Consider the following 14,255-nt stretch of genomic DNA (forward strand, 5'->3'; position numbering starts at 1 on the left):
GGTCCGGTCGGCAGATTAGGGGTTAATAAGTGTAGTTAAGGTAGCGGCGACGTTGGGGGGGCAGATTAGGGGTTAATAAATATAATATAGGGATCGGTGATGTTAGGGCAGCAGATTAGGGGTTCATAGGGATAATGTAGGTTGCGGCGGTGTCTGGAGCGGAAGATTAGGGGTTAATAATAATATGCAGGGGTCAGCGATAGCGGGGGCAGCAGATTAGGGGTTAATATGTGTAAGGTTAGGGGTGTTTAGACTCAGGGTTCATGTTAGGGTGTTAGGTGCAGACTTAGAAAGTGTTTCCCCATAGGAAACAATGGGGCTGCGTTAGGAGCTGAACGCTGCTTTTTTGCAGGTGTTAGGGTTTTTTTCAGCCAGCTCAGCCCCATTGTATCCTATGGGGATATCGTGCACGAGCACGTTTTCCCAGCTTACCGCTACCGTAAGCAACGCTGGTATTGAGGGTTGAAGTGGAGCTAAGTTAGGCTCAACGCACCCTTTTTTGAGCCTAACGCAGCCCCTCAGACAACTCTAAATACCAGCGTTGTTGGAAGGGTGCGCTGGAAAAAAAAAGCAGCGTTAGCTACGCGAGTCTTTACCGACAAAACTCTAAATCTAGGCGATTGTTTTGTATAGGGTTCAGAATTCTAGACTACGTGTATATTTTGACTCTTGGACATAGGAGGATTGATCTTTAAAGTCTTGATAATTGGAGGACTATATATGTATATGAGTCTCTGGTTTGCTGATGGCAGGACATTTTAAATGTTTTCATAAAAAGTCTACTGCTGCTTATTTCACATTCAAAGTAAGTGTTATTACATTGTCTTTTTATTATTAATTTATTGATGAAATACATCTACTGTATGTAAGGGTCCATAAGCTGTGCCACAGTGTATTATAAACTACTTATATGTTTAGAAGTCTCTACACATTAATTGTGTATCTGTATGGCAAGAAATAACTAATGGTCAATGCAAAAGACTTCACTATTTTTTTATTTATATAATAAAATGCTATTTCTCACTTTGAGACCTGACTGCTTTCCTCACTATCGCACACCTCAAACTTTTCTTGTAAGTATAAACTTCAACACTGTTTTAGAAAAATTGACAAATTGTTTTTTTTTTTCAAGTAATAGGTCACAAGTCCATAGAACTGTCCATCTTATGTTCTACATCAGGATATGCTCTTTTTTACTAATAACTGTGAAGATTCTATGAACGTGAAGATTCTATGAAATATCTGGTTTCTTTAACCTCTTTACACCGTTAGGATGTTCCATGCAGTCCTAACAGCACTGGGCTTTAACGCTGAAGGACGGCATGGAGCATCCATATATGAGATCCTGCAGTCCCCCCTTTGTCACAAGCAAGTATTGGACTGGGGTGTGTACCTACCAGCATAGGATCTGATCCCAGCCTTGAAATCACATGATCACATCGGAACTTTGTTCCGATCTAAGCATTTGCACTTCAGCATGAAAGGGTTAACTGCTCAAAATTTTGTGATGCACTGTATAACGTTGTTAATTTGGTGGCTGTTAAAAGGACATAAAGAGATAATGTAATATGGTGTAGTATTCTATTATTGCACTATTGCTTGCATAGATCAGTGTGTTTAACCCCTTCATAGGCATTTATAGTAAGCTCCAGAGCAAAAGAGAGAACATATTATTTATCATTTATGTCTCTTTAATCTTCTGTGACTAACCTTTATAAAACTTATAATATAAACAATTTCATAGATCTATGGATCATTTAGGGGTTTATATTTTTAGGTAAAAAATATATCATTTTTATTGGTTAGCTTCTACTTTTTCACATACAACTTTATCAAGACAATCTCAGTTAAGGGCATTGGAAGCAAGGAATTGTAGGTTTAACGCCTGTCGGGTTAGCAAGCGAGCTGAGGAAGGAAAGGAAGTCCATCAATATAAGATTTTAGCCTTGGTATTAAGCTTTGTGACATTTTTGATAGAACCAATATGTTATGGTTACCTGGCAACACTGCTGATAACACCTTTTCTCAGCTGCTATCTTGCACAATCTCAGAACTAAACAGTTCATGAAAAAGATTAGTTTATATGTAACCTGAACTATGATGTTGGGTAACATATTAATATGAAAAAACAATATAGGATATTCAACTGATGTTGAATAACTAGAAATCTATAAAGATTTCCACCCGAAAGAGAAACTTTAAACTTAGTTTTTATTACCCCCTATGCCTTGCACAAAATGAATTAATGTCGTGAATCAAAGGTATAATAGAGTTTCCATCTCCAACCCTTGAGTGCATTACACTTGGTTTTAATGATCTCTGTGTTTCATCAAGAAAAACCTAATAGAAGTGACTTTCTTCATTAACTAATCTATGTTGAAGCAAAGTCTGAAATGTAGTCATGTTTGCAGCATCAGTGATTAGAGGGCTGAGGTTAAGTATTCTGTTTGTCTTTATAGCAATATGGTATAACAGGACTGAAAAGCTCCATCTATTAAAGACTAATATCTCTGATTTTATGGCTATCCATGTTGGAGCATAACAGCTGATCACATGACTGAACCACATCGAATGAGCTACTACGAAAAGACAGGGTTTAAACTAGAAACATTGGCAGTCCACTCATATTACTTGTTCAGTGTAAACACACTTATTTCTTAGCTAGATTATGCGTGTCCAAGGCATTTTTTAATTATTTAACAATCCTTGTGTTTACCAAATCTACTGAAAGTTTATTACTTGAATCAGCCACCCTTTCTTGTATAAAAACTGCTTTCTCATGTTTATTCTGAATCTGCTAACGTCTAACTTAAAGTGATGATAAATTTAAAAAATGCTTTCAGTCATGAATTAAAAAACTTTATGCTGAAAGTTCCTTTATTTGCAGTGATTTTAGGCCAAGCTGAGTGCCTCTGGCCGTCCACAGAAAAGCGCTATTTCCACAATAAAGTGACACTTTTACCTCTTAGACATCCAACATAATGCTGATTGGCCCGCATGGCTTTTTGCTTAAGAAGTGGAAAGGTCACCTCATTGAAAGAATTGCGTATTGCTGTAGGTGACCAGAGGCGCTCAGCTCAGCATAAACCCTCTGCAAATAAATGAACTTTCAGCATGAAATTTTTTTTATACTTCATGACTGAAAGTCCCCTTTATTTATAGCACTGGCAAATCCTAGCATTTAAAAAAAAAACACTAGGATTTACCATCACTAAGTTAAGACCCTTTTTTGTGGAAAATGCTTTAGGGTTCACTTTCCCTTCTCTCCTCTTAACTATACATATTTAGATCATACAGTTTTTCTTCACAGGTTTTATATTTTAGTATCATTTTAGAAGGCTTCCTTTGGACAGTTTCCAGTTTATTTATATACTTCTGGCGATATGGTCTCCGGAACTGTACACAGCATTCAAGATGAGGCATAACTTGTGATCTGTAAAGTGGCATAAGAACTTTGCTATTTTTACTGCTATTCTCCCAAAATAACAAAGCATTCAACTGACCTTACCGGCTGCACTGTTTAACACATTTTAAATCATCTGAAATAATAATTCCCATGTCCTGTCCCTCAATAGTTAGTCAGTAATGTACCATTGAGACTGCAACTGGCCTTTGGGTTTTTAGATCCTAAATGCATAATTTTGCACTTGGTGATATTAAATTTTAGATCCCATTTATTTACCTGGTCCTCAAATTTTTTTTAATTCTAACACTATATACATGTATAAGAAATGCATATTTATTATTATAAAATATGCTTTACAGTAATTTTTAACAGTACTAAGTGCAAGTTTGTAAATGTACTTTAACCATGTCCCATACATTAGCATTATGCATTACATTACATGCTATTTGTCAGCTTTATTTATCATGTTTATAAATCAGGGCAGTAAGCCACTTATTTACTACCATCTTATACCATACAGTATTCAGAGTACTGTTCTTTATTACATGGTCTTAGGTATTCAATATCCCTGGGCATTCTGTGATTACTAGTAATTCTTTTTGTGTGTGTAATTTTACATGATGTGCTGTTTTACCTGTTTCAAGACATTAGTCAGAGCAAATAACCCTCACAGAAATGTTTGGGGCTGCACGGGAGCGTTTTCATTAGGAATGCGCTTCTTTTCATCTTGTTACAATGCGTGAAATCATGACAATTTCTATGTGACTAACCCGTGAAATCTGCAAGCCAGAGTCATGGTTTAGAGTAGGGATATTAGTGTGATCAATTCCTGATGTAGAAAACCTCCAGCTACTGTGTAATGCAGAATTCAGGTGGAAATTAAATTAAATGTTAGGGGTGGAGATGAAAATTTGAGAGAAGAAGAAAAAAAGGTTACAAAAAGTGTATTTGTATACAGAACATAACTGATCTTCCTAAACAAGCATTCAGCTTTCATCTTTCCGGCACAGCTGCTATGCATAATTAATAGGTAGCAGAGGGGATTCTTTACATGTGCTTTAAACACTATCTATTTTGCTAAGCTGTGAGATATAGGGTTATTATCAGAGCTTGCTCTAAGTCTTATAAATAAAATGCAAAAAGAATGTCTCTGAGTTGTGGATTTCTCAGCAGCATTCCCTCTATGGTAAAAACTGGGCATTGGAGAGACGCCTCAGTAGAAAAACCAGTGGAAATACATGCGCTGATATATACTAATGAGTGGCTCACGCATACAATTTATTTATGAAGCGGGATTATCAATGAGTAGGGTTTTAATTGACCGTATGAATGATATATTTTTTATAAACATATCCATCTACCAGTGGCAAAATACACACATCGCAAACGTAGACAGCCTGCTGTAGTCATTACATTTGCTATTATTTTTTTCCTTGCCTTGAACACACTTAATACTGGAATCTGACAGCTAAATTATACCTGTTAAGAGCATATTTTACCTGAAGTGGTCAGAACAGGCAAATTAGTTGGCATTGCAGATGCCAAAGAAGCAGATATATAGCAGATCATTGCAGCTGTTGTTTGGTAACTACGGCTATGCACGATCATAAGCAGTTGATGAATATAAGTATTAAGGGCCTGTTGAATAATCCCAATATCTAATGGGGCTAGCAATATTGTGGTGCCTGACGCTGACAAGAAAATAGAAGCAATGCTTATTCCTGTGACACCATATGAAAGAAAATCTAAAGATAATCTTATTATCATCTAAAACATAATTTTTCACATAGGTTATTTTAAAGTTGTAGTTGTGTATTATTGATTCATAAGCATAAGGTTGCAAATAGATATTGCAAGATTGTATGCTGCTTTAATGATAAAAAAAAACACTTGAAAGATTTTAGTACTGTCAAACTGGATTTGTGTGACCATTTTCTTGGGCTTAACCACATCTTGTCCTGATACTCTCAATGCTACAAAAAAGCATATTTAAATGAATGTTTACTGCATCAGTAATATGCTTACCTGGGAGACAATGGAAAATCTATCCCATTATCTTGATATGTTTCAGGAAACACTATGCACAATGCAGGGCAGTGGCTTCTAAGGCTAATGAGACACTAGCATGTCCTTAAAGAGGCATTGATGCAAGGGAAGAAAGCATAGTTCTGTCACTATATACGTAAATCCCTGGTAAGACCTCAGCTTAAGTATGAAGTGCAGTTCTGGGGACCAATCTCAAGAAAAGACACTGCAGACCTAGAAAACATTCAGAGAAGGGCCATAAAGCTAATAAGGAGAATGGAGAAATTAATATATGAGGAGAGGTTAGCCAAATTGGGTCTGTTTTCTCTAGAAAAAATGTGCTTGAGAGGTGACATGATTACTTTATATAAATATATTCAAAGGCCCATATACAGAAATGGCAGAAGCTCTGTTTATTAAAAAAAAAATATTTGTGAAAAGAGGTCACAAGTTAATAAGGTTGGAGGAAAGGAGATTTAATCTTCTGCAACGGAAACATTTTTACACTTTAAGAGCAACAAAATTGTGGAGCTCATTACCAAAGGAGGTAGTGAATGCCAATACCTTAGATACGTTTAAAAATTGTTTAGATGGGGGGCAGAGTCTGGCCACGCGAAAAGATTGTTGCAAGGTAGAAGGACTCCTCATCCCCATGCTGGCATATAAGCTTAAATCAGGCATACCCAACCCTTCGCTCCCTTAAAGTAGAGGCTACAGGTCATAAGATCACTCGGGAAGTAGAAAGAGCTGACTAGACATTGTGATCATGGAGGAATAGCTGGAAAGTGAATGGTGCCGAACAAGAGATAGTGGCTCAAGCGGTGTTCACCCGGACAGCACACCCAAGCAAGGACAGAGTGTTCCAACACAGTAACCGCTATTAAGTATTACGTCTGCACCTCCGAAACATCTTATATTACTTATATATAAAATTCTCATTATTACAGACTCTAATACTCTCCCTTCATATACAACTAATTGAAGTAAAGGCCTTAATCAAGATATAGATTACAAATCTTGGCTCAAAGTGTTTAAAACTACTAAACGCTCCTCTATTTTGGCTAACATTCAGGAAATACGCATACATTTTTAAGCAGATGGTATCTCACACCAGCGAGATTCCATAAAATATTCCCCTCTCTGAGTGGAACCTGCTGAAGAGGCTGCAGAGAGGAGGGCTCCCTCCTTCATATATTGTGGTCTTGTCCGAGACTGAATACTTTTTGGACAGAGATCCTACACATAATTTCAAAAATACTCAATATACAGATTCCCAATACACCAAAAACCCTGTTATTTTGCTCTCTTCCCAAGATAAAAGATGCAGCAAGTCAAGCCCTTCTTCTGATCATGTTAACAAGTGCTAAGAAGCTCATTCCTAAGAAATGGAAAACACAAAACATACCAACAGTAATTTTACATGTTTTCATCTACTTAACTGCAAAGGGCTCCAATTCACTTGTTGTGCCGGCTTATCTCTAATTGTCTATATATATATATATATATATATATATATATATATATATATATATATATATATATGTGTGTGTGTTTATATGAGTATATACATCAGTAAATACATATACACAAATAAATACATATGTACACACATATAAACACACACACATATATATATATATATATATATATATATATACACACAGTATATACTGTATATATATATATATATATATATATATACACACATACACATATAATGTTAAAGCCCTTTTGCTGGCTTTTTAAATGATGGTTTTATTATGCGTGTAACTGTAATTTGTAATGTATTCTTTTGTTTCGAGAAACTGTTAACCACAGCTATGAGGACCCCCTACCCGATGAACGTTAACTTGAATTATGTTCAAGCGATTTCGTTTACTTTCAACTTTGAATACCAGCACATTTTAACCTGTGTGCAAACGAACGCAAACACCCAAAAATAATTCTAGTGGTTTTACCACTCATAACCTAGCAATATATATTTTGCTAAGCTATTATCAGAGCTTGATCTAAGTCTTATAAATAAAATGCACAAAGCATAGCTCTAATAGTAGATATCCCACTGTGTGTGTATGTTGGGAAAACACCTTGACTAGTGGAAATACATGTGCTGGTGTACACCAATGAGTGTCTCACTCATACAATTTATTTATGAAGTAGGATTATCAATGAGTAGGGTTTTAATTGACCCTATGTATGAGATATATTTTTTATGAACATATCCATCTACCGGTGGCAAAATACACACATCACAAAGGTAGGCAATCTACTGTAATCATTAAATTTGGTATTATTTTTTCCTTGCCTTGAACACACTTAATATTGGAATCTGACAGCTAAATTATACCTGTTAAGAACATATTTTACTTGAAGTGGTAAGACCAGGCAAATTAGTTGGTATTGTAGATGCTAAAGAATCAGATATATAGCAGGTCATTGCAGCTGTTGTTTGGTAGCTACAGATATGCACAGTCAGAAGCTGTTGATGAATTCATGCATTAAGGGCCTGTTGAATAATCCGAATATCTATTATGGTTATCAATATTGTTGTACCTGACACTGACAAGGAAATAGAAGCAAATGTTATTGCTTTGACACACAATTAAAATAGAAAATGTAATCAGTAATTTGACCCATCAAAAGCACACTAATTTGTACAAGGTTGTTTTAAAAACTGAAATACTACATTAGTGATTAAAAATACCAGTTTAAATTAATTTAGAATGCTTAAGTTTTGTGGATCACAATCTGTGCTGCCCAAAAATATTAGTCATTTGCCCATAGATTTTATTTAGTTTAAATTAGTAATAAAGATAAACACAGAAATAAAATGGGGGAAAGGAGAAAAACAAAAAGGTATAAGATAACAATATGTAAGGGAGAATTAAAAAAATATAACTATTTATAACTATGTTCATAAAAGTACATTGTGAACAACAAAACATGAGCGTAAATTTATTAGCATGTGATGCTCCATAAAATTGAATAAATCTTAACTAAAAAGTCTGATAAAGCTGATGAAAGAAAAAAAAATGGTTTAATTCGTAATCATCCATTTTATCTTAAAGAGACAGTATACAGCAATATTCATATAACTGCATCTAATAGACACTAATATAAAGAAGAAAATGCACAGATACTGATGTAAAATCCAGTATAAAACCATTTAAAAACTTAATTAGGAGCTCCCAATTTAGCATTATTGATAAGGTTAGGCTGCGACACCCACTGAAAGGTACTGGGAAATCAGAAAGAGCAGACCCCCCCCCCCTCCCCTGCAAATGAAAAGACTCATTACACAACCAGGAGTTTGTAGACATCAGTTTACATCTAAAACTTTGGGGCTTGGTTAGGAGTCTGAAAATCAGCACAATGTTATTTAAAATAAGCAAAACTATGTATTTTTACAAAAACACTCCCAGATGATCTATATATATGGATAATCTACAAAATATTTTTGCAAAGAAAAATCTAGTGTACAATGTCTAGATTTTGGGCTGTCCTATCAATTGCTTCTTTATTATACGTGTTCTGTTTACAATGTGGTTTCTGCTAAAAAAAATCATTGTTTTTTTTCTTTTCCCTAAGGATCACAAAGCTGACTTCAATGGATTTTTGAAGCGGGAAATCCGGAATGGCCTCAAATCATAGTCTGGTTGCTCTCCAATGCAGAGATCACTCAAGATTTTTCCTACTGTGGGTGCCATCTTAAAACCATGCCCTGTTGCCAATAAAGAGGAAAATGTTAATGCGAAAGAACCAATTACCGTAACTCAGATATGTTACGTTTATAATAGTAACAGCATTTATTTTTCTAACCTGAAAATCCAGCCCCTATGACAATATTTTTATGAAGAGGGTGGCAATCCAAAATGAAATCTTCATCTGGTGTGTTCTAGAATCAGAATAGGAAAAGTTAGTTTTCTGTAATAGTTGCCATAATGTTGCTACAATATTACTGTATCACAGCATGGCTATCCCATTTACCCAGTCATCTAGCGCATTGTATGCATGTAGTGTAATGTAAAGCACAAATACGGATCCTAAACAATTATGCAAATACATGAAATCCCAGCATCTATTACAAGGCTTTTGCACGGCACTACAGTCTGCATTGTTATTCTCATCGAACGCTTCAGTCTTATGTCTATGAGATACACTGGTGTCATGTGCATAGCAAAATTTAGCTCTCAATTTTCCACTGTGCTTCCAATTTTGATCTCAATACTGAATTTGCTTCTACCTTAATAACACAATCTTCTATTTTCCGCTCATATGTCAAGCATGCACTCCATATATTGGTTTGATCTTTGCTGCTATTCTGACAGACATTGTTTTATTCTCAACACAAAACATTGCCCCTCTAAAAAATATACATGCAGATCATATAAGAGAGCAGAATATGATACATATCATAATCTGTTATATTTGTCATTTGCTTGTGTTGTATTGTAATTTGCAGAATGATGCCCATTCATAAGGAAGTGCTTACTGTATACATGCATTGTTCTATCACTGCAGGCTTTGGGTACAAGCCAGGAAGATACTGGTTGATGAAGTCGCATAATACTGAGACATCCTGAAACTGAGGCTGGAGGTCACGCTCCTCAGGATCTGCCTCATTTCCGTGATGATAACATATCTGTGGGTATAAGGATTTTGAAACATAGTCACATAGCAATCTAAACGCATACACACACACATACAAATACTGTATATCACACACACATACAGTACAGTGCAAAAGTCTTAGGCCACCATTAGATTTGTTGGTTTAGCAAAGTTTTAATGAACATACATATTTATTTTCCTGTATCTTTATTAAGATACAAACAGAAAATACAGGAAATATGTAAAAAATAGCTTCTTCAGGCAAAAGTCAGTATTTAGTGTTTGACCTCGCTTGTCACTAAGCACATCTTGAACTTTTTTGGGGAGACTGTCCTGAAGTTTTCTGAAGTAATCTTCTGCAATATTATACAAGGTTTCTTTCAGCACTTTCCAGAATTTAAGTTGACATTTCTTTTTCTGTCCAGTTGATCCCATACTGCCTCTATAATATTCAGGTCTGGACTCTGTGGAGGCCAGTATATGACTGTTAGTGTTTTATCCACTGTTTTTTTTTCTCCAAATATGATTTCACTGCATTAGCAGTGTGCTTGGGACCGTTATCATGTGGAAAAATAAAACTATTCCCAATCAGACACTTTTCAGAAGGAATGGCATGATGAATTAAAACGTGTCTATACTTTTCATCATTCATGATTCCATCAATTCGGACAATATCACCAACACTACTGGCAGAAATGCAGCCCCAGACTAGGACAGATCCTCCACCATGTTTTACTGAAGGCCACAAGCATCTCTCTAACTCTTCTTCTCATATATTGTTGACAATTGGACCCAAACTTGGATTCATCACTCCATAATACTCTTCTCCACTGATCTTCACTTCAATGTGAGCTTTAGCATATATTAGCCTTTTCACCCTGTTCCCCTTCCAAAAAAGTGGTTTCTTAGCTGCTACCCTTCCACAAAGATCATTCCTGATCAAGCTTCTTCGGATTGTAGAAGGGTCAACTTGTTATCCTGATGAAGCTGCCAGATGCTGAGCCTGGTCCTTGCTGGACTTCTCCAGGTCTCTCAAAGAAGAAACTCTGAGAAACTTCTCATCAGATTTTGTACATTTTCTTGGCCTTCCAGTCCTTTTTTTATCCTTGATCTCTGCTGATTCTTCAAATTTCTTTATAACAGCTTGAATACCACATCTTGAGTATCCAGTTTGTTTGCTGATTTCCCTTTGAGAGTGGCCTTGCTGATGCAAAAGTATGATTTTATCTCTGTCAAATTCTGTTATCTTTGGCATTTTAAATGGAATGATGTTATTGAAAGTTGGTCTTATTAGCAAGCTTCCAATGAATTAAACTCATACCAAATGTGTATGTAATGCTCAAGCATGTCTAGCACAAACCTGGTGTGATAGACCTTTTTCACAGCAGTCATTTTGACATGAGATAGTGGACAAATACAGGTGTTAGCAATAACATTAATTACGGTTTCATTAAATTTAGGTTTACGAGAGCCAGTTTCCATGCTATTGCCCAAGTGTAAGTTGAGGTCACACTAAATACTTGCCACTTTAGCCTATTTTTTTCAGATTTTTTTCTGTTTCTTAATACTGCATACAAATATCCTGTATATTCTGGTTGTATTCTAAAAAAAAAGAGACTGAGAAATAATTATATATGGTCATTATACCATTGCTAAAACAACAAATCTAATGGTGGCCTAAGACTTTTGCACAGAACTGTGTGTATATTTACATATAATATATATAATAATATATACTGTGTGTATATACATACACACATACACACACAGTGTATATATATATATATATATATATATATAATGTAAATGGGTGAATATTTGCAGCATCCATATTACACAATAGATAGCTGAACTTCCCTATGGGAGAACAAGGAATTATTCTGTTATTAAAAAAGACCCTCCGCCAGCAGATCTCTGTATTTACATAGCATAAAACTGACATATTTGCTCAATTAAATTTAACGAGACACGAACATGTGCGTGCTGACAAGAATAACTGAAAAGGAATTTAGGTAAAGCAAATTCAACCTTTCCATCACTTCCTCAGGCAGCAAATGTCAGAGATACAGTACAAAAAAAATAATATAAAAAGACAAAAAATCTAAAGATTCTTAAATCAAAGAAAGAAAAACACCTAAATTGCATTTTTTTCTACTAAGGAACTGTGTCTTCAAAAGATTTTTATGAAGTGACTGAACATCATGGTTAACCAGCTCCAGTTCTTGAGATCCCTGCATGAACCTACATGGGTGAACTTAATAAATGAGTCATTTAAACAGGATTTCCTTTAAGAAATTCAGCATAGCTAAACCAAATGTTGTACATTCATTGTTTGGATATGCAAATATAGTATAACTTTCAATAAAAAAACTAAATTTATGCTTACCTGATAAATTTCTTTCTTTCCGGATATGGAGAGTCCATGTCGTTATCAATTACTAGTGGGAATATCACTCCTGGCCAGCAGAAGGAGGCAAAGAGCACCACAGCAAAGCTGTTAAGTGTCACTCCACTACCCATAATCCCCAGTCATTTGACCGAAGGGAAACGGAAAAAGGAATAACACAAGGTGTAGAGGTGCCTGAGGTTTAGTAAAAAATAACTGTCTTAAATTTAAGGGTGAGGTCGTGGACTCACCACTATCCGGAAAGAAAGAAATTGATCAGGTAAACATAAATTTAGTTTTCTTTCCTATGATATGGAGAGTCCACAATGTCATCAATTACTAGTGGGAACCAATACCCAAGCTTGAATAACCCACAGATGACTAGGGAGGGAGAACAAGACAGGCAGACCTAAACAGAAGGCACCACCGCTTGAAGAACCTTTCTCCCAAAAGAAGCCTCGGCCGAGGCAAAAGTATCAAATTGTAAAATTTGGAAAAAGTATGCAGAGAGGACCAAGTTGCAGCCTTGCAAATCCAAATCTGTTCCACAGAAGCTTCATTTTTGAAAGCCCAAGAAGAGGAGACAACCCTAGTGGAATGAGCTGTAATTCTCTCTGGAGGCTGCTGTCCAGTAGACTCATAAGCAAAATGAATTATACTTCTCAACCAGAGGGAAAGAGAAGTAGCAGTCGCCTTCTGACCTTTACGCTTTCCTGAGAGAGAGAGAAACAAACAAACGGCAGAAGACTGAAGAAAATCCTTAGTCGCCTGTAAGAGATAGCAATAAGAAACAAAACCTTCCAAGATAACAAATTAATATCTATGGAATGCATTGGCTAAAACTGAGCCTGCTGCAAAACTTTAAGAACAAGGTTAAGGCTCCAAGGAGAAGCAACAGACTTAAACACAGGCCTGATTCTGACCAGGGCCTGACAAAAAGATTAAACATCTGGCACATCCACCAGACGCTTGTGTAACAAAAGATAATGCAGAAAACTGACCCTTCAGAGAACTGACTGACAATTCCATCTCTAGACCTTCCTGGAGAAAAGACAAAAATCTAGGAATCCTGACCCTACTCCAAGAGTAGCTCTTGGATTCTCATCAATAAAGGTATTTACACCATAGCTTATAGTAAATCTTCCTAGTAACAGGCTTGCGAGCCTGAATCATGGTCTCAATGACCGACTCAGAAAAACCATGCTTAGACAGAACTAAGCAGTCAATCTCCAAGCAGTCAGTTTCAGAGAAACAAGATTTGGATGAAGGAATGGACCCTGAGGTAGAAGGTCCTTCCTCCGAGGCAACCTTCAAGGTAGAAGAGATGACATCCTCACTAGGTCTGCAAACCAGATCCTGTGAGACCATGCAGGAGCTATCACAATTACAGACAATTTCTCCTGTTTAATATGAGCATTGACTCATGGAAGGAGAGCAAACAGAGGAAACAGATATGCCAGACTGAAATCCCAAGGAACCACCAGAGCATCTATCAGGGCAGCCTGCAAATCTCTTGACCTCGAACCGTACCTTGGAAGCTTGGGGTTCTGCCGAGACACCATCAGATCTAATTCTGGCACCCCCATCTGAGGGTTAACCTGGAGAACACTTCTGGAATGTGGATGGCAGATAGACAACAATTGTGAGTTTCCGCCCACTGAACAATCTGAGCTAAGGAACTCCTAGTTCCTCCCTGATGGTTGAAGAAAGCCACTGAGATGATATTTTCCGACTGGAACCTGATAAACTGGGCTAAGGACAACTGAGGCCAGAGAAACAGAGGATGCAGGTACTCAAGGGGTATCATAAAAAATCCAATTTATTAGA

At 36.4% G+C, this 14,255-nt stretch overlaps 1 protein-coding gene across 1 annotated transcript in view; it reads right to left on the bottom strand.

The window, feature by feature from the left end:
* Positions 1–8,449: 8,449 nt before the first annotated feature.
* The window catches only part of PIPOX (pipecolic acid and sarcosine oxidase), a 321,476-nt gene continuing 315,670 nt past the window's right edge, over positions 8,450–14,255 (bottom strand). Inside the window, exons 6-8 of the mRNA XM_053706176.1 lie at positions 9,924–10,073; positions 9,251–9,326; positions 8,450–9,152 (exon numbers count right to left, since the gene is read on the bottom strand). Coding sequence (XP_053562151.1) covers positions 9,022–9,152; positions 9,251–9,326; positions 9,924–10,073 — 357 coding nt within the window. The 3' untranslated portion in view covers positions 8,450–9,021. The remainder of the gene's footprint in view (positions 9,153–9,250; positions 9,327–9,923; positions 10,074–14,255) is intronic.

This window comes from Bombina bombina, chromosome 3 (assembly GCF_027579735.1).
Source record: "Bombina bombina isolate aBomBom1 chromosome 3, aBomBom1.pri, whole genome shotgun sequence".
Taxonomy (NCBI): domain Eukaryota; kingdom Metazoa; phylum Chordata; class Amphibia; order Anura; family Bombinatoridae; genus Bombina; species Bombina bombina.